Source organism: Eptatretus burgeri, chromosome 4 (genome assembly GCF_056783735.1).
Source record: "Eptatretus burgeri isolate ZD-2024b chromosome 4, Ebu_testis_v1, whole genome shotgun sequence".
In the NCBI taxonomy this organism is placed as follows: Eukaryota; Metazoa; Chordata; class Myxini; order Myxiniformes; family Myxinidae; genus Eptatretus; species Eptatretus burgeri.
Genome location: NC_140964.1, coordinates 34631814 through 34654366, shown reverse-complemented (window position 1 = coordinate 34654366; position 22553 = coordinate 34631814). Strand labels below are relative to the sequence as shown.

Sequence of the window (22553 nt, the reverse complement as noted above, 5' to 3'; positions counted from 1 at the left end):
TGTAAGGCTATATTTTATCATAAACAACGTTATAAAATCAGTTCTGATTTTAGAACTCACCTGTTGACCCAAAGGCCAATGTGATCGAGTTTGTCATTCGGTGAGCAAAAATAACTGGGTATTATCTTGTTTGGAACAAAAACATTTGTGTTGATTCAGCTCCATCGCCTTCTTCGACTCCTTCTTTTTCTGCTTTTTCTTCTATTTATTACTTCTATTTATCTATATTGTTGCGAATTCGCGATCGGCCACGTGACTCGAGTCGCGGCACGTCGCCCACCGGACGGACAATTCTGTCGTGACCCTCCGGGAACTATCGCCCGGAGCCAGTCACGGGTGGGCCTTTCGACCTCACCACCATCGTGCCAATCGGCCGCCCGTGTAGGATAGGGTTGTTCGCCAAACTCGACCTACCTAAGTACCCACGCGGATGGTAGACCGGGCGATCGTACCTCACTGCAGGCCGACTCGGGACACGAACCGCTTAAGCGGTCCGTTCCGTGCTATCGCGATAACCGAGCGGTGTTATCGTCGGCCTCGACGGTTCCGATTAATTATCGGGCGTATTAAGCCCACGACGAACCCGTTACGTGAAGCAAGATGGAGATTCAACAAAGGGAAGGACGCAGCGAAACGGGGAACAAATTCACACAAGCACTTTATTCACACATATCCAGCCAAAGAGAATCAGAAATGCACATAAAGCATAGGCAGGAAGAAAACAATAAAAGCAACGACGACGCAGAGCTACAACCGACTACGTGAACACACGGCAACACTTATACAGTTTTACTTCACAAGACACGGCGCCACAAGATCCATGCAAAAAAAACCCCGAAAAGAAATAGAAGTGGTCACTTCCCTGTGCGCGCACCGAGTCCTTCTCCGCGCCCTCAGCTCCCGCTCCTCCGGCGTTGTCGGCGAGCTCGTGCTTCGCGCCGGCACGTGTCACCGTTCGACACCACGGATCGGGGTTTTGGGGAATGAACGGGGTTTTCAGCGCTCTCTCGGTGCGGACGGGGGGGGGGAGAAATCGTCGACACTCGGGGTCGAGAGGGAGAGGAAATGGCGGACGCTCCGTCCCACCAGCGGGGTCTCGGGACCACACCGACTCCGGCAAACCCTCGAACAGGATCTCTCCTCTCTCTCTCTCTCTCTCTCTCTCTCTCTCTCTCTCTCTCTCTCTCTCTCTCTCTCTCTCTCTCTCTCTCTCTCTCTCTCTCTCTCTCTCTCTCTCTCTCTCTCTCTCTCTCTCTCTCTCTCTCTCTCTCTCTCTCTCTCTCTCTCTCTCTCTCTCTCTCTCTCTCTCTCTCTCTCTCTCTCTCTCTCTCTCTCTCTCTCTCTCTCTCTCTCTCTCTCTCTCTCTCTCTCTCTCTCTCTCTCTCTCTCTCTCTCTCTCTCTCTCTCTCTCTCTCTCTCTCTCTTCACACCGTCGTTTGTCCAAAAGGTCCAAGGCTCATCAGGATCAAGGGCTCTGCAGGGATCAACAGGCCGGCAGGAACAACAACAACCACCCTCTTCGCAGAGCCATCCCTTTTTATATCGCGGGGCTCCGCCCCGTTCTTTGCCCCACCCCCCTTCGAGGCACTTCGAGAAAGGTCTCGAAGAGGGGCATTCCTCCTCCCTGGCCGCATCACACCGTGCATCCACCAATCGGGCGCCAGCTGCCCTCCCCTCGCTTCTCCTCCCTCACACCAAGCGCAGAGAAGAATGGCGCGAAAAGCCCACCGAGCGTCCTCGTTGGTTTTTGTTTGAAATAAAAGATAGAAAAAGAAAAACGACTGACTCAAAGCGTCGCAGCCTGAATGAATCACATTTATTCCCTCGAAACAACGGGTTTGGGGCTAACTACACATGTACTTAAGAGATACCTCACCTACGGGACCTGGATGGTGGTTTACGAATTTCCACAGCCGTAACAATATATTAAAGTAGCCAGATTTCTCCGTCCCTGTCTGTTGCACTCTTTTCGCTGGGACGTCATTACGGTGTTATGTCTAGCGCCTGGCTAAGCCTCTTCAGATGTGCACGTCATCCCGTTGCTTCGCTGATGGCAGTTGAACAAGATAACCCATATAATCTGACGACTGTAGGCGATGGGCTGAATGCCAGACGCTTGGCGTTGGGATCATGAATTTAGTAAGAGCCGTAAGACGGCGTTATGTCTGGGACGTCATGACGACATGACGTCTCGTGCTCGTCTAGGCCTATACGGCGGCGGTGTATGACTCAATGAGAATTGCATTTTGATACTTGGAAAAAAAACAAAAATGACAACCTCTGATCCCTGGGATCATAAAATGAGTTAATAATATTGTTTTTCAGCGAATTATAATGCATATTACTAAAATGAATGCTGGGTTACGATGGTAATCAAAATGTTTCTGAAATAAAATAAGTTGCAAATATGGACTGTGAAATTACATTACTGTACTGTAACATATACAAGTTATGTTGTTCAACTTGCGTTTGCGAAGCGACGGGTTCAATGCTAGTTACTTCTATTTGTTATATTCCTTGTATTTCTTCTATTACTTCGACTAGCAGGCACCCCCACCCTCCAAGCGGGAGTATACACGTATTACTTCGACGAGCAGGCACCCCCACCTTCCAAGCGGGAGTATACACGTAACATCCCACCTAACACAGATGGCCGCTTTGTGTCTGGGAGTCAAAGAAACGTAAACTTGTCAAGAATAGTACCGCAATCAATATAGTAATCACCAGGATGCGTCACGAGGTGAGGAGAACATGTTACTAAAAAAGCCACATTGTAATCACCAATATAGTAATCACTGGTGTGAGCAGTGAGGAAAGCATGTGATTTTTTCCATACCACCTCGATGGACCATTGTTTGCTGATGCGGATAGACGTGATAAAAGGCTCTGCCGGTAACAACTTTTTCCCGATATCGGTGGGCTCTTACTGTTTTTCATTTTTTACACAGGTTCTAAAAATACATAATGGTCCATTACGTGTTACGCACCGTAATTCACGGCATGCATAATGCACCCGATCTGTACAAATTATGGCAATTTTTTTTTTCATACGAGAGAGCGTTTGGTTGATAAAGAGAGTAAAATGGGGTTCAGTTTTTTCCTTCGCAAGGAAGAATTGATTCAATTTTGGTGAAGATCCGAATTCAGATCTGATAAATTTTTTTGGTGATTCTTCACCATTGATTGATGGGGCTAAAAATGATATATAGCACAACATCTCAAAAAGTTATGGACGGATTTGGACGAAACTTTGTGGAGAGGTTGGGTGTGTGAGGACAAATATGTTCGATTTTGGTGAAAATTTGAATCCGGATACGAGAATATTTAAAGTGATTCTTCACCACTGAGATGTGGCCAAAATCGATATACTGTCAGACCCTACTATTTGCGGATTCGCGATTCGCGGAACCCACGTATTCGCGCTTTATAAGATCCGACCTGCTTCGACATTCGTGGCCATGTGCTTCACGTTTTCGCCTTTGTTTGTGGGCTTATTTGTGGTTTTTCGCGGGCGTATTCAAGTTTTTTTTTTTTGCGATATATATATATATATATATATATATATATATATATATATATATATATATATATATATATGTATATGTATATATATATATGTATACAGTTATGCGCCACTTAATGCCGGGGTTACGTTCTGAGAAATGCATCATTAAGCGATGTTGTCATTGTGCGAACATCATAGAGTGTACTTACACAAACCTAGATGGTATAGCCTACTACACACCTCGGCTATGTGGTACAGCCAATTGCTCCAAGGCTACAAACCTGTACAGCATGATACTGTACTGAATACTGTGGGCAATTGTAACACAATGGTAAGTATTTGTGTATCTAAACATAGAAAAGTTACAGTAAAATACGGTATAAAATATTTTTTTAAATGGTACATCTGTATAGGGCGCTTACCATGAATGGAGCTTGCAGGACTCGAAGTTGCTCTGGGTGAGTCAGTGAGTGAATGTGAAGGCCGAGAACATTACTGTACACTACTCTTAGATTTTATAAACACTACACTTCGGCTACACTAAATTTAGACAAAATTATTTTTCTTTCTTTCTTGTAATAAACCCCAACCCGAAAACACAAACACATTGTGCAGCTGTACAAAAATATTATCTTTTATTTTTTTTACTTTTAAACCTTTTTGTTAAAAACTAAGGCACAAACACACACACATTAGCCTTGGCCTATACAGGGTTAGGATCATCATTATCACTGTCTTCCACCTCCACATATTGTCCCACTGTCCCACATCCAAGAAAGACGGAAGACGCGTTAGTTTTACCTTTGTGCTGTTCATGACGGTCATGTGTGTTGTTCGCGGCTCCTTACAATCTCCTCTCGCAGCGATTATATAAAAGTGAATAAATAGCATTTGGATTTTATAAATAATCATTGCATCGATGTTATAATTTACAAATGAAGAAACGAGCACCTGTCAGTTGTGTGATATATTTTCGGAACAGTGCGAATGTTTTAACAACATAAAAAGCTTTACCAAAAATTAATCTGTGTTTTAATTTCCACTGAAACAACGATTTATTTGCGGAATTCTTTAATCCAAATGTAATTGACTTGCTGGAAGGTAAACGTGCAAAAAGGGTGAAAATAGGGGTGTTTTAGGATGTTAGATCAATATTGGGTCAGTTTGAACGCTGATTTTCTTGAATCCCGATTTAGCGCGACCCCGCTTTTTTCGCGATGACATTTTATGGACCACAACGATCGCGTTATAATGGGGCCACACTGTAGTTGTTTGTTATCATTATCAAGTATTAAGTACTGTATAATTGTATGTGCTATACTGTACTTTTATACGACTGGCAGCGCTATGACATCACGAGGCAATAGGAATTTTTCAGTTCCATTATAATCTTTTGGGACCACCGTGGTATATGCGGTCCGTCATTGGCCGAAAAGTCGTAATGCGGTGCATGACTTTATTTTTTTTTCCCGCATTTTTGCGGGGTTTTTATCCCTCGCTGCGTGGGGAAGGGGAATATTGTTACCTGGGTCGTCCGTCCGTCGGGCTGGCTGGGCGTCAACATTTATAGCTGTGAGTGCGATAACTCATAAACTGTTCGCCATATCGATTTGAAATTTGAGTCACACATGTACCGCATCAAAAGGAAGAACCCTATTGATTTTGGGCGTGGCCGGATCCAAGATGGCCGACTGGGGCGGCCATTTTGAAAAAAAAAGTTTTTTGTGAGAAATGGAAAAACGCTTATCTGATTTAAATTATTTTTCAATGGTGGGGGATTCCCCATCTCTGATGGTATATTTGGATGTATTCACGGTTTTTCATGAGACGTATTCACGGTTTTTCACGAGACGTATTCACGGTTTTTCACGAGGCGTACTCACGGTTTTTCACGGGACGTATTCACGGTTTTTCACAAGACGTACTCACGGTTTTTCACGAGACGTATTCACGGTTTTTCAAGGGATTTTTGATGTTCCCTCATGAATCACGAACCGCCAAGAACCTATCCCCCCTTTTTTCATTGCAACAATGCCCCGATATTCATGGATTCACCATTCATGGCATTTTCCAGGAACATATCCCCCGTGAATAGCAGGATCCGACAGTATAGCACAATATTGCAAATCGTTATGGACAAGTGTGACCAAACTGGGTGGATGAGTTGATTGGGTGACATGAATAAGCCCATTACATTTTGGTTCAGCTCGAGATCCAGATTTGAATTATCAGTGGGACACAGAACATAAACTCTTCACCCTAATGGGGGTATGCACTCGAGTCTTGTGGATATTGGTACAATGTAGAGGTTAAGGGGAATTGTCCAGCACAGTGGAGGAAAATCCAATTAACTTGTGCTTCCCTCCCCTCTAGTCCTGGCTGGCAGACCCCACAGCTGGGCCACAGGGTGTGGAGGCTGTGCAGGGCCTGCTGCGTAACGTGCGTGCCATTGCAGCCCACATTTCAAATCCTCGCGAGAGGGATGAACTGCTGAAAGGAGTTGCAGAAGCGGAAGCTGCTGCTAACCGCCTGGCTGAGCTCCGGAAACAGTTATGCTCTTTCTTTTCATATTCGTCCTTGTCCATGAATCGCGTTTTTGAACACACTGGACATTCACACCCTTGCTTATTTCTTTGTTTATACAGAGGCATGGGCTCTTCCCCTGAGGCTCGCTCCTTGGCTGATGCTTTGTCGGGGCAACTGCAGGGCCTACGTGCAAGGGCGAGCCGTGTGGCCGCTGACCAACGTCCAATTCGAGCTGCCCCCACAATGGAGGGACGCCTTGAGCGTGCCCGATGTTGGCTGCAAAGCCGTGACAAGGACACGCAACGTCTCGGTCAGCAGCCTGTGATCGCATAATTTCACAAATTTTGGTCACAGATCTGTTTAACCGACCAACATCACATGTAATCAAATCACAGTTTGACAAGGGAGGTTGCTTCAAATGATACCTTTGATTTACAAAAGGTGAGATGACTTGCAAGTCTGCATTTGGCATTCTCCCGTTTCTAGTGTCCTCTACCTCTTCCTCTGCTGCCCCTCTAAGCCAGGCTTCGCAGCAGTACGAGGCCTGACTGCGGAGGGTCGTCGGCTTGCCCAGTCCCTGCCCCCGGCTCAACGTGCTGAGCTGGAGCGCCGATGTGGCCACCTTGATGAACTTGGCGCACGGCTGGCCACCATGACAGAAGCAGGCCAAGGTGGCAGTGAGGCAGCACGAGTGTTGGCCAGTGAGATTGAGGACGAATTGAAGGTGATCTGAATTTGAAGTTTCTTCACCCTGTAGGAATGTTCCCATACCTACCTCTGCTGCGCTTATGTCACTTTTGTCCCCTCTGTCTCCTTCAGGCTCTGCGTGCTCGCATGGAAGATGTAGTCACTGCTCAGCTGTGCGATGTTTTTAGTGATACCTCGATGCCTCTCAAACTCCTGGCAGCTGCTGCAACTGCTCCAGCAGACACTCCAAACCGTTCAGCTGTAAGCACCCTCTGACCAAATGCTGTTTGTCAATTGGTGGTTGAGATTTTTGGTAGCAACACAGCAAGATAAAGTAATTTGAGGAATCCACCATTTTGCAAGGACGTGGATTTGTTTTGGGAAAGACACCAGCAGGGTTCCTCTTGCTTCTGCAGATTACCTGCATGTGAATCTTTTATGGCGATGTTTTTCAACAGGTAATCTGGTGGCCGTGTTGTCAGGAGTCCACAGAGCAAATTCAACATGTTGTATTTTTTGTTTGTTTTGTTTTTTTGCTTGTATACAAAGCCCAGGCTCGTAGAAGAGCTACAACACAGAACAAAAGAGGATAAGGTGATGAAAACAGACCATGACAATGAGAGTAAGGAGAGGGAAGGAAGACGAGCACAACAAGGGGCTGAAAGGACAGGAAGGGAAAACTTGGGATGAAAAGGTGATAAATGAGGGGAGACAACAACCTGGAAGGGGAGATGTGTGCTTGGAGGGTGGGGAGGGTTAACGAGGGTATCAACGATCATGAGTAGGGATGGTGGCTGACCTGAGGGTTTGCAAGCTGCCCATGAAAGGGTCAAAATGCACAGAAAGGTAGGGAGGGAGAAGCAGTATCGGAAGATACTTGTCAGTGTAAAGGGAAATTAATTTTTTTTTAATTGAGATGTATCTTTTCAATGACGAGTTGACTGTGTGAAGAAAGGAGCGGGGCAAAAATGAGAGTGAGAATATTGGGGATGAATGAGGAATGAGTACATAAATTTCTCCATTTTGTTGTTGTTTGTTTTAACCATTGTCTCATGGATGAAATGTTACAATTGATTGAAAGAAGAAAACGAATGAAAATGTATTGCTGAAATAATTATTTTTCTTAAATTTTAAATGTAATTCACTGTTGTTTCCAGAAGATACCAAAGTTTAACTTCTTCTGTGTAAAACATTAATCCTCCTCTAATTGAGGGGTCCCGAGTTGCCTTCACCACCGAAGATGAAGGAGGTTATGTTTTCACCCCTTTTTGTCTGTTTGGTTGTGTCTGTGTGCAGGATAGCTCAAAAAGTTGTTGATGAATCCGGATGAAATTTTGTGGACAGGTTGGGTGTGTGACAAGGCCGAACTGATTAGATTTTGGTGAAGATCCGGATCCGACTACCAGAATTTTAAATGTGATTCTTCACCATCGAGAGATCGGGCCAAACATGATATGTTTTGCACGATGTGTCACAAAGTTGTGGATGGATTCGGACGAAACTTGGTGGATATGTTAGGTGTGTCGCAAGGACGAATTGACTCAATTTTGGTGAAGATCTAGATCCGATAATTTTTTCAGTGATTCTTCACCATAGATAGGGCTAAACCAATATATGGTACAATGTCTCAAAAAGTTGTGGACGAATTCGGATGAAATTTGGTGGACAGGTTGGGTGCGTGGTAAGGACGAATTGAATCGATTTCGGTGAAGATCTGAATCTGGATCTGGATGCGAGAATTATTTAATTTTTAAAGTGATTCTTCACTATTGAGAGATTGGGCCAAAAACGATATGCAGTAGTTCTGTATACCATGGTATTTGAAAAATGTATTGGGCCCGATATGTTCTCGTGGATCATCAGGCATTACACGGCGGAGGTATGCACTCTAACGAGTGCCCTTCTAGTTTTATGACACTGTCGAGGGGCTCTGCTATTACTAAAAAGCTGAAAACTCCTGCACTATGGCTTCCAGCATAATGTAGTTCATAAGGAAAACATTAAAGTTGTACAAAGATCTTTATCAGTCAATAGTGACCCTGGTATTGGCTTCGCGATTAGGGTGGTGGCTTGGGACCCTAGGGTCCTGAGTTAAAGCCCTGTTTTCCACTGAATTGACACCAGGGGGTTGACTCAGCCCGTCATCCTTCCGAGGTCGGTGGACTGAGTACCAGTGTAGCAGCCAAAAAGGCTGCACACGAGGGGAAGGAGTATCAACGGATTGATTAAATCTGGTATTGGTGTGGTGCAGGCATGATGGGCCGAATGGCCACCTCCTTCACCTAAATTCCATGTCCGTGTAATACTGTTCCAGGAAAAAATGTTTTGGTTTTGCACCTACTTGTCATCATGTTGGGAATGTGACACGGTGTGCATTCTCCAGGTGTTTGAGGATCGTGCGGCCCAGTTCATGGAGAATTCCTCACGTCTTGCCTCCACCGCAGAGAGTGCCGCCATTGTCGGTGCACCAAACGTGGCCACGGTTGAAGGAATCCGCGAGTGTGTCCGCACAGCCAGGGACCTCACGCCACAGGTAAATAGTTACTCGTGTATTTTGTGGACTTGCGTTTTGATGTGGATGGTGATTGTGAGATTTGGAAGGGTTAAAGGTCTGTGCGTTTGTATTTTGGGATAGGTTGTATCTTCAGCTCGAATTCTTCTCAAAAACCCTGGAAATCCAGCTGCTGTAGAACACTTCGATGCAATGAAGAATCAGTGGTTCACAAACATGGAGAAGATGACAGGTGAGGTGGGTGGGCCGGTGGTGATAAATGAGGGTCTTTGGGATTCTATTAATGAGGTGTTATGAAGCAGTGGTCAGCTTGTCACCGTGACTGCCACGTTAAAGCAAGACCTTGTCTCAGAGCACTCAGAATCATTCCGTCATTCTTGCTGCGTTATGCGGGCAGTCTGACGACGTCACTGACATGGATGGCCATGACCATACATTTTATTGCTGTTTCAGTTTTTTCACAATTTGGTCGTTGGTTATCCAATTACTGGTGCTGGTTTTATGATCCAAACCTGCAAGAAAACGAGTCACGTCGTGCATCTGTTGTCCTGATGAAAGTGCTTTCCACCATGGCGATGATGTCAGAGTTTGTCATTTATGACATGTGCTCTGATGTACACACACACACACACACACACACACACACACACACACACACACACACACACACACACACACACACACACACACACACACACACACACACACACACACACACCATCGTTGCATTCCAGCTCTTGGATGGGTTTGAGGCAGTTAAATTGAAAAGATCGGTGGGCGATCCAACATCACGATTTAAAACTGCTATGTTGGTGAAAACTAATCAAATGCCCTTGAAAACGTGGGGGTGCGGCTACGTCACACGACCGTAATCTGTGATGACAGGTTAGACAGATGGATAATATTGTTAGTACAGAGGAAGAAATCTATTTTGCAATCGCCCATCTCTTTGTGCGTCTTCTTTCCAGGGCTGGTGGATGAATCGGTGGATACTCCGTCCCTAGTCAGTGCGTCAGAAACTGCCATCTATGCTGATCTTGAGAGGTGCAAGGTAAGTTTCTGGAGGTGGAAATATCTCTGTGCTCGCCGTGTCGATGCTCTTGAAACCTTACCTGTGAAAACTTTGCTCCTAGTCGCAGCGCCAGACTGGTCACGACTCTTTCAGTAAATTTTCAAGCTGCGAGTTCCCCGTGTATGATTTTTTTTAAATCTATGTGGAGATGTAGCAATGGTCTCTTGGAGAGCCAATGATTTAATTCGTGGACACTTGTCCACAGACTGCTCTGGCCGAACTACGGCCCCAACTGTTGGTGGCCGGAGCGACCAGCATGGCGCGGAGAGCAAATCGGGTCGCTCTTGTGGCACGACGTGAGCAGGAGAACTCCGAGGAGCCAGAATTCAGGTGAATGGCATTGTTGTTGAGAGGACCGGTTGGATAAAATTCATGTGGAAACCTTACGGAATAATTGGAGATGCCCAAAGTGAATGTGGAATCTCACCAATGACCAATATGTGCTGATTACTCACATGATTGATCAAACATGACATGAAAAGCAACTCGTATGTTTTAGCTTTGTTGTGTTATGGAGTTAAAATTGATTTGTAGATTTTATAATATTTCCTCCATTAATTTATCTGATTCAAACCCCTTGCTCTCCCAGCAACCCCCTTTTTACCTCCACCACCGAAGGCGAAGGAGGTTATGTTTTCACCACTTTCTGTCTGTGTGTACAGGATATCTCAAAAAGTTGTGGACGGATCCTGATAATTTTGTGGACAGGTTGGGTGTGTGACAAGGAAGATTTGATTTTCAGTCAACCCCCACTTTATCGCGGTTCACCTATCGCGCCCCCGGTTCATCGCGGTTTTTCCCTTGGAACGTAACTATTTTTTTCTGCGGATTCCCCCAGTACATCGCGGTAATAATATATAAAATATAAATTATTTAAGCAATAAATTATAACGCGTGGTGCTCGACCAGTCACACAACGCACGAGACAAAGTTTCGCTTGTGAACTTCGAATATTTTCTACGTTTTTTCTCCAAGCCCCACCATGCCGCCCAAACGCCCTGCACCTTCTAAGGCTTCTGGCAAGGAACCGAAGTGCCAGAGGAAGGTCCTGGGACACTCCAGGAGAAGGTTAAGGTGCTCGATATATGCTTCGGGAAGGAAAAAGGTTTGCCGCCGTTGGACGAGCACTGCTCCTATCGAGCACCTCAAAACTGACTAGACCAGACAAGTCGATCTCCGGCACCTCAAACCCGATCACTGCCAAACCGACCAGACCAGACGAGTCGATCTCCGGCACCTCAAACCCGATCACTGCCAAACCGACCAGACCAGACGAGTCGATCTCCGGCACCTCAAACCCGATCACTGCCAAACCGACCAGACCAGACGAGTCGATCTCTGGCACCTCAAACCCAATCACTGCCAAACCGACCAGACCAGACGAGTCGATCTCCGGCACCTCAAACCCGATCACTGCCAAACCGACCAGACCAGACGAGTCGATCTCCGGCACCTCAAACCCGATCACTGCCAAACCGACCAGACCAGACGAGTTGATTTTTTTGGGGGAGGCGTCCATTCATCGCGGATTTTCACTTAGCGCGGGGAGGTTTGGAACGTAACCCCCGTGAGAAACGGGGGATTACTGTATTTTGTTGAAGATCCGGATCCGGCTACTAGAATTTTTAAAGTGATTTTTCACCATTGAGAGATGGGGCCAAAAACGATATCGAGCACGATATCTCAAAAAGTTGTGGACGGATTCAGATGAAACTTGAACAGCTTGCGTGTGTGCCAGGGACGAATTGATTCGATTTTGGTGAAGATCCGGATCAGGATCTGGATACGAAAATTATTTAATTTTTAAAGCGATTCTTCACCATTGAGAGATTGGGCCAAAAACGATATAGTACTGTATCGCTTGACATTTCAAAAGTGTATTGGGCCCGATGTGTTCTCGTGGATCAGGCTTCGTCCCACACAATGTGGAAGAGGATGTACCTGAAACGTGTGCACCAAACCGCACAACATTAATGAAACACTAATTACCTCCACCACCTAAGGTTGACGGACGTTATGTTTTCACTCGTGTTTGTCTATCTGTGTGTTTGTGAGCAGGATATCTCAAAAACTTATGGATGGATTCAGACAAAACTTGGTGGATAAGTTGGGTGTGTGGTGAAGACAAATTGATTAGATTTTGGTGAAGATGTGAATCCGGATACCATAATTATTCGGTGATTCTTCACCATTGAGAGATTGTGCCAAAAACGATATGTAGCACGATATTTCAAAATGTTGTGGATAGGTTGTTACAAAACTCGGTGGATGAGTTGGGTAGGTGACAATAACGAGCAGATTAGATGTTGGTTCATGTACGGATGCAGATCCGACCTATCCATGCGATACAAAATGTAAACAGTTCAGCCTGGCAAAGGTATGCGCTCCACCAAGTGCCATTCTCTTGTAATTCGCAATAACGATGTTGATTATAATTGTTCTGCAGATTTGGCCACTTTGTGCAAACTCCTTTTGACATTTTTCGTGTTTATTTTCCTGATCTTTTTTCGCACCCCAAACCCTACCTCCAAAGAGTAATCTCCCCCAAATGAGAGTAATTGTAATTGGATTACAGGTCTCTAAAAGGAGTAATCATGACGCGTATGCAGGGCTTTGGTTGGCGATGCAGCGACGGCGTTGGAAAGAGAAGTTGCGCCTTTGGTGATGTCTGCAAAGGCTGTCGCTGGAGACATAGGGAATGCTGGTATTGCTCGAGCGATTCGGCCTTTTCCTCTCGCACACATCACCTGTTGATTCGCTTTGCTTTTTCCTTAATGGCATCTTTCTAATCCTCTTCATTCAAGACAATTTTCCCTTCTCATCGGCCTTTTATAAACTCCATTTCCTCACCCACCAGAGCTCCAGCAGTCATTCGTGAAAGCAGGACATGGAATCCTCGAAGCAGTTGGAAAAGTCAAATCTGCTTTCCAACCTCCGGCTCCCTCCCTTCCTCCTCCACCAAGCCTCGAGGAGCTCAGTGCAAGTCTTCCGTTGTCTTCTAAAATGGGACAACAATGTATTCTTTTTCTCGTATGGGTTTATACTTGGTCGAGATCCTTCAGGAGGCTCGATTGTGCGTGTCGTTTCACTGACGGGGTGTTTTATAGATTTCAAAACTTTATTATTTTTTTTTTTTCAAGATTAAAATTAGACACACAATGGGAATGTCAACGTTCTGGGCAGAAAACATTTCTCAGGATCTTTTGTCCTATTGTTTATCTGTTTAGCATTTTCTATTGTTCTGTCATGTTTTGGAACGGAAGGTACAAGGTGGACTTGCTCATTAATCATGGTTTTGTGATTATAAACTTGGTGTTGTTTATGTGCAAAAATGTTCTGGTCTAAAAGAGAAAGATTAATTTTATTATTAAACAAAAGTAGTTGATATAATGACCAAAAGATTGTTTGTTTTTTCAAAATGACCTCGATCTGTTTGGTGTGTGCGTGCGTGCGTGCGTCCGTCCCTGTCTATATCTATCTCACTCATTTTTTTTGTCATTCCTCCCGGCTCTGCAGTTGAATGAAGCAGCTCCCCCGAAACCTCCTCTCCCCGAAGGCAGCGAGCCACCACCACCTCGTCCCCCACCACCCGACGAGCGGGATGAGGTAATTCCAGTTATTTCATGACTCCTATTATTTTATGAACTATTTTAGCCAGAATATGATGCCATTCGATGCATCACACCGCATTAATGCTGATTGGTTGAGATTGTGGGTTCATTCTTTAATGTATGAGGGATAGGTATTCGGTCGTTGAGGGATAGGTTTTGTTTTTTTTTAATTCCCACCCAAACGGTTTTTTCCTTACCCTAACAGCTCTGTGATTGAGGGATAGGTATTTTTTATTTATTTATTTTTTCCCATCCAGTTTGGAGGGAGGGGGGCCATGGGGAGCACGGTTTAATGGTGACTATACCAGACAGATCATCCCTCTCCTTTCATGATCATTACTGAGCCAGTTGGGTTTTTAACCAACATACTTACGGTGACATGGTAATTCTGCTGAGACTGCCTTCACTTCCAAGTATTTAAAATCTAAATATTTAGTTGATGCTGCTTCTTTCAGCCAGATTTGGCTCAGTTGGCATATTGGCCGAGCGTCGGTGTTTTATGTATTTTTTTTTATCACAGATACTGTAAAAGGTGGAAATTTTAACACATTCTCCCCCGACAACGGAGAAGCGTGAATTTAACAACACATGAAGATATTTACCTTTTTAGATTGAGATTACAGTACCAGAGTGCACAAAGGATGCTCGTGACGTGTGCATAGTTACCAGTCTCGCCGGAGTGGGTGGGCAAGCAGCACGCTTGGTCAGCACGTGCCGTGCAGGCCGACGTGGTTCCCAGCTACAGTACTGTTCTTCAGCGTCGACAATTCATTGTAAAATGTGCTTCGTTATTTGAAGCCAATTTCAAAAGCGGACAGACTTCAATGTTTTCCAAAACGTACAAACTTGGTTGAAGGAGGGCCTGTTTCCCTTCCGTTCTGGTAACACTGCAAGTTATCTTCTCCCGATATAAATGTTTGCTGGAGTTTCATGTGGTTCACACCGTTGAGATTAAATTTAAAACGCACTAAATTTTCATGTCGCTCAGCACGAAAATTTCCACTTCACTACAATGGTTGATATTGTAAAAAGGGAAATGACATCATAGAGTGGCCAAAATCCAGGTACATTTTAATATTAATTGAACCAAGACGGACTCCCCTCTTTTGAAGCAAATGGATGACCCTTTTTAAAAATCTTGTTCAAATGCAGTATATAGACGATATACAACAAGTAAATAAAAATCCATATCCATAGGAAGTCTTACTGCGATAGACTGCAAATCTATAAGATATTATTGCAGATGATGCAACCGAGTATGTGAGATGAACATGATTATACTGGGTAAACTTGTGCTTGGGCCCAAGTTAAGGGTGCAGGAATTTGTAATTTGTTCATGGTGCCAACAATAACTCATCTACTCTTTACAAAACACAATGTGGGATCTTTAACGTCCACCAAATAATGGCGGCAGACGAGACGCACAGTTTAACGTCCATGCGAGGGACAGCATACACATTGATGCCTCGCTCTGCCTGTGAAACACCAGGGTGACGGGTTGTAGATGGGCCGAGAATGTAACCCAGGCAAGACGACTCAGAGGTGAGTGTGCATACCTGGAGATCATCCTGCTAGCAAATCCAGTCCTGTAGGAGTATTGTCCTACAATGCAAATGGTAATATTGGAGGGTCGAAGGAAGGAGGATGTACAGGTATGAGACGAGGCAGATGTATAAATGGTTCTGGATGAGGAACAGAAATGATAGTGAGTACAAAAGGCTTTGTGGAGTTAGAGATGAGAAAGCAGAGATTGCCAGATCCAGGGACACTGGAAGACTTGAAGGCTGTCTATGTGCCTGCAGTTACAGGACGACAGAAAGACGACAGGACCTCAGGCCACTGGTAAGAAAGTTGATGTTGTACGATTGTTGTTTTGGTGTTGTGGCCTGTAGGTGTTGTGTTTTTTTGGGGGGTCTTTTGTATTCTTGGGAGCATCGTTTCCTTGTGTGTGTGGCAGATTGTATTGGTCATGGTTTTTCTCATCCAATCGTTGCGGTTGTGCAGGTGTTCCCAGACCCTATAGCCGACGAAGCCGTGAACCAGAGTATGATGGTGGCAGCGAGACAGCTGCACGAGGAAGCACGCAAGTGGTCCAGCAAGGTGCGCTCAGCTTGCTGCTCTTGGCACTCACACTTTGCTTTTTTCAAGCATTCAGTTTCACGGTTGCTATGCGTTAATCAATTATTTTTGGTCACACTTCATGTTCAAGCCTCAAATCTGTTAAATAAAACATTTCAAAAAAAAACTGAATACTTTTAATCCATGAAACCTATATCCTGACATGCAATGTGGCCTACGCTTTTCTAGCTGTCACTGCACCTCGTACATTTGCACTGCGCTTCCCCACGCACTGCGCCTGCTCGGCAGGATTCGGACTCCCGCTGTGTAAACAAAATGCCACAACATTGCACTCTGTTGCAAAAACATTGCATTAAAACGATATTGCGAGTTGCAGTCATGAGTGTAAATGAGGTGTGACTCAGGATAAAGTGGTTCAGACGTGCTGTTGTGGAGCCGAGTTTCGGTGGCGAGCACAACCGCTAGATGGAGCAGTAGAGTCGGCTCCACCGAACACCCGGAATTTATAGGTCGTCACCCCGCATAACTCCAGAGCCGACGGGTCCCTTATCGGACCGAAGATCGCCAATAGGTCGACCGCATGGGATAGGGTCGATTGCCAATTTCAATTTACCTAAATACCCACGTCGTCCAAACTACCGGGGAAATTCACCCTCGGCCGAGCTCGAGCGGAACGAGCCAGTAGCGTGCTTGAACCGTGCGTAACCCGAGCGGATGGTTACTGAGGTCCGTCGGTCCAAATGCACAATTTACCCTCACTACTTCTCAACACGCACCATGCTAAACCAATGAAAGAGACACAAAAACGAGCTGAAATATTTAACAGGGGATTTATTTATAATGGGGGGGGGGGGGAGGGAACACACAAAGAGCAGAGTTATCCGACTATAAGAAATGCAGTCAATGTACAAGCAAAATCACTTATCCAGTTGCTACTTAAAGACGGGCCCACACACAGACACGCACACACAGAAATGGACCCATCGGGTCTTTATTGAAGGCCTCCAGCTCGAGGACAGGTGAGCTCGAGACCAGAGCCTGTGCTTGGACCTGTGACCTGTCCACCTCGTGTGGCCTTCGATGATCCGGCTCGGCGGGACTCGAACCCGCAACACGATTCCGCTCCAACCACCATGTACCACGCTCTCCAACAGGCCACGCACCAATCAACCAAGGCCAAGGAGATCAGAGGCGATGATGATCCAGCTCGGCGGGACTCGAACCCACAACACGATGATGATGACCACCACGACGACGACCACGACCCTTTTACCACCACCATTAGCCAGCCTGGCATTTCTTATATTCCCCTCTTTTCCGGGGTGAGAAAATCGCCCTCTGAGGCGGCCTCCACCTTCATTCACCAGCGTGTCGTGGGAAAGTCGAAGTCTGTGGCCATCTCAACCCTCATTGGCCGGCGTGTCGTGGGAAAGCCACCCTCTGTGGCCATGTCAACCCTCACTGGCCAGCGTTTTGTGGGAAAGCCACCCTCTGTGGCCTGATTGGACAAGGGGCATGCCCCTGCCTTGCTGGGCAGAGTCTCGATCTGAGGCGATGGAAATCTCCGCCCACGTACGTGGCCGAATGCACGTGGACGATGGCGTCGGTGTGAAGTGCAGTGAAGGTTTGTTGTAAACTAATCTCCGCAGCACACACATGTAATTCCCGTTAGACACAGGTGGGGGGCCCTAACTATAAACACACACCAATATAACTGTTCTCAAGGGACCTGAATGTTGAGTGCAGTAAGCTTCCATATTCGCAACACTACCCCCTCCCCTTTTTACAGACTTGTCCCAGAGTAAAATTTTCATGTGACCAGCATGTGTAAGTTCTCCCCTAGTACGATTTACCTGTGAATCCCTGAGTGTGACATTTTTTTATACATGTCCCAAAAATAAATAACCTAGTGTGCTGCGTAACTAACTAACTCACACAGACGACTTAACTAAAATTGCCGGCGCTATGACAGACAACAGGTGGTTTAAACTTATTTACAACTTAACTACTCTCAATAACCATGGCCCAGGACCTGTGATCTGTGAAGAAAAAAAAGAAAGTCATTGCAGATGAACACAAAAAGAGATGGGCGCACGGGCTGCACAATGCAGTCCTCATTGTGTGGCTGCCTGCAGGGCAGTCCTTGCAAAACACACTAAGCGATGGTCCTGGCGCACATGGATGGATGGTGAACACAGGGGCAATGCAAAGAAAGGTAGCAGGCATGGGGTCATGGCAAAGGCAGGTAAATCAGGCAAGACAAGGCAATGCGGACCAGGCAACTGTAGCACAACAGGCCGGCATGTGAAGCTGGCCGGCCTCTGGTCTCGTTCCGGGAGGTTGTGTGGAGGGAGTGCTGTGGTGCCGGCCGCTCCAAAAACGGGCTCGGACCTCCCCTATTGTCTCCCCCCAACCTTCCGCCTTTGGTTGTCTCTGTCCATACCCACTCCCTTAATTTGTAACAAGAAAACAACAAAATTTAGCCCGTTTTTATTTTATTTTTCCTTTACAATTGCTTGTCCCCTAACCCTCCTATTGACTTTGTCCGGCTAACCTATCCTCTCCGTCTACTCCCAACCCTGACATTCCTTTTTGGAGGGGAAGAAGGAAGAGACTAGTGTCCTGTCTCGAGGCCCAAGAAAGCCTCAGAATGGCCTTCTACAGATTTCAGCCATCTTTCCAAGGTGGGTCCAGCGGCCTACGGAGAAGTGAAGGGATGGATGGTGCGAAGGGGTACATCTCCTAACTATCCCAGCATTTATTAACTTTAAACCACCCCGGGGCTTTTCCACACGCCTGTCACTTTAAACTATCGGTTCTAGAAACCATGATTCCCATCGCCTGTGTTGGTGTGCATTATTAATTTGGGCCCTGCTCACAAATTTTCACTCGTGCCCTTGCACAATTTCATGGCTGGGCAGCGTGGCTCACTTGGCAGGGATTTCCCTCCTGCCGGACTCTAACTACGGCACCCCGGGCCCTGATGCTGTCTCCGAGCCTATCCGCTCCTCATGAAAGCGGGGGGTTGTCCTCTCTGGCATTGCCCCCCTCCGATGCCCACGTGGCATTTTGGCACTTCGGGTCCCTTTCCGAGGGTCGCCCGTGGCCACAACACTATCCCGGTCCTTTGGACCCTTGGCCTGCTCTGGCCGACTGTCCGGTGCCCGGGGTGCCCTCTACTCGATACTCACCTTTCAACAGCCACGCTCCCAGCCGGTCCATGGACACCTGCACCCCTCCAAATGGGTTTCGTGCCTTCTCTCGACACCAACAACAAAACAACCTCCTTTTGGTAAATTTAACTAACCCACTAACTAACATTACACTGACCCCAGGGTCACTTGGGTGGGTTTCACTCCTCCCCCCACTCATTAATTCGCACCATGCATTCCACATTCACTCCACTCACTCACTCGGGCCTGCTGACCCATACTCATTTATCACATATTTTCCATTTCTCAATCCACTTCACACTCTACCTATGTTCCCCTAACTAACTCGTGGTCCCTCGTCGTCCCTTATACTAATGCACGTTCCATTTAACTCGACGTAGCTAATCTACGTCCCCACCACACATTCTTGTCTGTCCATGTCTCCAAAAATCCATTTTCTAAATCTAACCTAGCATTCCTCTAACAAGTCCACGGGCCCCATGGAGGACAGCTCATGCCCCCATGGGGCCGGTCTATCGAAGCTAAACCCATCCCACTAACTTATGCTTCCTTTGCCCAAACACCGGGCTGTGTACTCAGGGCGAGGCTTTCTTTTTGCACCGCCAAGGCGGCGGTCGACAGCTTGCCCCGTTCGTCCCTTCCATCGGGCGATAAGTGCAGCCTTGTCATTGCCCTGCGCATCACAAACAGCGCTCACTTTCGAGGGATTCTCCACGCGAGCCAACGTGCGCTGTTCGCCCGTAACTCGCGCCGAGAGGTCCGTGCTGATGACATCACCCGTGCACCAAACCTGCGTGGTTTCCCATGCAGGCCAGCACTAGCGTATCATCCCGGAAACCCGCTCCACGCGTTCCGCGAACAGAACACGCGGCATGCAGCACGTGGAGCTTCGCACACGCGCTCGCATTTGGACCCGTCTGTTCCAAATTCATCCAACACTCGCCTGCATTTTCGCCGTCCACATGGCCGGCTTGTATCCAACGTGGAACGTTCTCGCGCCGGATCGCGATCGCGCAGATGTGCGCGAGCAGGCCGTGCGCAAAACGCGCCATGGACCTCTTACGAGCTGTCGCACGAACCCGGTGTGGAAGCCAAATTAACCCTTTGCGGCCCTCCAGGCTCGCCATTCGTGTCTCCCGTCTGGATCGCTCCGTCGTCCATTTTCATGCACGCACTCACGCACGCCATGACACTCGCATTCTGCACACATTTCAACACACTCGCACCACTCGTACACTTTACCACGCACTCCGGGACAAACACACTGGGGAATTGTGTCGACTCAAGAAATCCCGGGGTTTCCATACCCCCCAAGCTCCGCATGTACCCGTTTACATCACCCATTCGCTCAACCTCGTTCGGCCCAACCGGACTCACCTCATTGTGATCTGCTTCGAGAGAGCGTATTTTCTCCCTCTGTTCCTTAAGGAGGCCATCCTGCCTCTTGCATCGGGTCTCAATACATTCCACCAGCTCGATCCCATTGTCCCTCACTATCCCTACCTGTGTGTGCTCATCTTTTACTTTATTTAATTCGTCCCCCTCTTTTGCTTCCTGCGTCTCCCTCTTTATTTGACTCCTCTCGTGTCTCTACTAATTTTTCCCTCATCCCTTTTGTCTCTGTTAATTTCTCCGTCTCCGCCACCTCTTTTAATTTTGCCGTCGTCCCCTCGTGTCTCGTTCTACATGTCTCCCCATCACTTGTGGTGGCGTCTCTCGTCATCCTGACCTCACCTGTCTCCATCGCGGGCCAACAAACCTCCACACTCCCCCTCGTCGGTTCAGTCGCTCCGCCACGTGGTGCCGCCATTATGCCTTTTATGCCCGCCTGCAGATTCAACCCCATGCTCTGCATTTCCTCTCGCTGCGTTTGCATATCACCTCTCAGTCGGTTTTCCATGCTTTCCATACGGCGCGCATTCGCGTCCATTTTCCACATCAATGCCTCCAACATCTGTCTCATGTCAAACGACCCTGTGGCAGCCAATTTGCCATGATCGGTCGCGGTTTCGCTGGGGACCGGGGGGGGGGGGATTTGACGGATGGGGCGCTCTTGCGCAACCGCCCCCACTACGACCTCTGGGTCCGGTTGTGGGGGATGGTCAACCTGCATGGCGGTGTTCTGGACCATGGATTCCTCTAAACCTACACCACTACCCACCTGCTTCAGCCCATCTTGGTTTGCCATTTTGCGTGTTGAGAATAAAATTTAATATCGCTCGCAATTTGGGGGAACAGGGGGGGGGGGGGTTTGCTGCACCCCTGGTCCGAATCCCGTGAATTTCTCTCTGGAGGTGGAGGGGCGGAATCGCACTCCTGATCACCAATTGTTGTGGAGCCGAGTTTCGGTGGCGAGCACGACCGCGAGATGGAGCAGTCGAGTTGGCTCCACCGAACACCCGGAATTTATAGGTCGTCACCCCGCATAACTCTGGAGCCGACGGGTCCCTTATCGGACCGAAGATCGCCAATAGGTCGACCGCGTGGGATAGGGTCGATTGCCAATTTCAATATACCTAAATACCCACGTCGTGCAAACAACCGGGGAAATTCACCCTCGGCGGAGCTCGAGCGGAACGAGCCAGTGGCGTGCTCGAACCGTGCGTAACCCGAGCGGATGGTTATCGAGGTCAGTCGGTCCAAATGCACAATTTACCCTCGCTACTTCTCAACACGCACCATACTAAACCAATGAAAGAAACACAAAAACGAGCTGAAACATTTAACAGGGGATTTATTTATAATGGAGGGAAGGAAACACACACACACACAAGTCAGTATGCAGATCATACGGATGATCCGCTGTGGCAACCCCGAATGGGAGCAGCCGAAAGAAGAAGAAGAAGAGGGAAGGAAACACACAAAGAGCAGAGTTATCCGACTATAAGAAATGCAGTCAATGTACAAGCAAAAGCACTTATCCAGTTGCTACTTAAAGACGGGCCCACACACAGACATGGACCCGTCGGGTCTTTATTGAAAGCCTCCAGCTCGAGGACAGGTGAGCTGGAGACCAGAGCCTGTGCTTGGACCTGTCCACCTCGTGTGGTCTTCGACGAACCAGCTCGGCGGGACTCGAACCCGCAACACGATGCCGCTCCAAGCACCAGGTATCACGTTCTCCAACCGGCCACGCACCAATCAACCAAGACCAAGGAGATCAGAGGTGACGATGATCCAGCTCGGCGGGACTCTAACCCGCAACACGATGATGATGACGACCACGACCCTTTTACCACCACCACTACTCAGCCTGGCATTTCTTATATTCCCCTCTTGTCCGGGGTGAGAAAAATCGCCCTCTGAGGCGGCTGGCGTGTCGTGGGAAAGTCGAACTCTGTGGCCATCTGAACCCTCATTGGCCGGCGTGTCGTGGGAAAGCCACCCT

General features: G+C 47.2%; 1 protein-coding gene across 2 annotated transcripts in view; it reads left to right on the top strand.

The window, feature by feature from the left end:
- The window catches only part of VCL (vinculin), a 61135-nt gene that overhangs the window by 30320 nt on the left and 8262 nt on the right, over window positions 1–22553 (top strand). For both annotated transcript variants that reach the window (XM_085877362.1, XM_085877363.1), the window contains exons 10-21: window positions 5879–6054; window positions 6151–6341; window positions 6556–6755; window positions 6851–6979; window positions 9102–9251; window positions 9354–9462; window positions 10199–10281; window positions 10508–10632; window positions 12912–13006; window positions 13160–13281; window positions 13819–13908; window positions 15918–16013. In XM_085877362.1, the coding sequence (XP_085733488.1) occupies window positions 5879–6054; window positions 6151–6341; window positions 6556–6755; window positions 6851–6979; window positions 9102–9251; window positions 9354–9462; window positions 10199–10281; window positions 10508–10632; window positions 12912–13006; window positions 13160–13281; window positions 13819–13908; window positions 15918–16013 (1566 nt within the window). The remainder of the gene's footprint in view (window positions 1–5878; window positions 6055–6150; window positions 6342–6555; window positions 6756–6850; window positions 6980–9101; window positions 9252–9353; window positions 9463–10198; window positions 10282–10507; window positions 10633–12911; window positions 13007–13159; window positions 13282–13818; window positions 13909–15917; window positions 16014–22553) is intronic.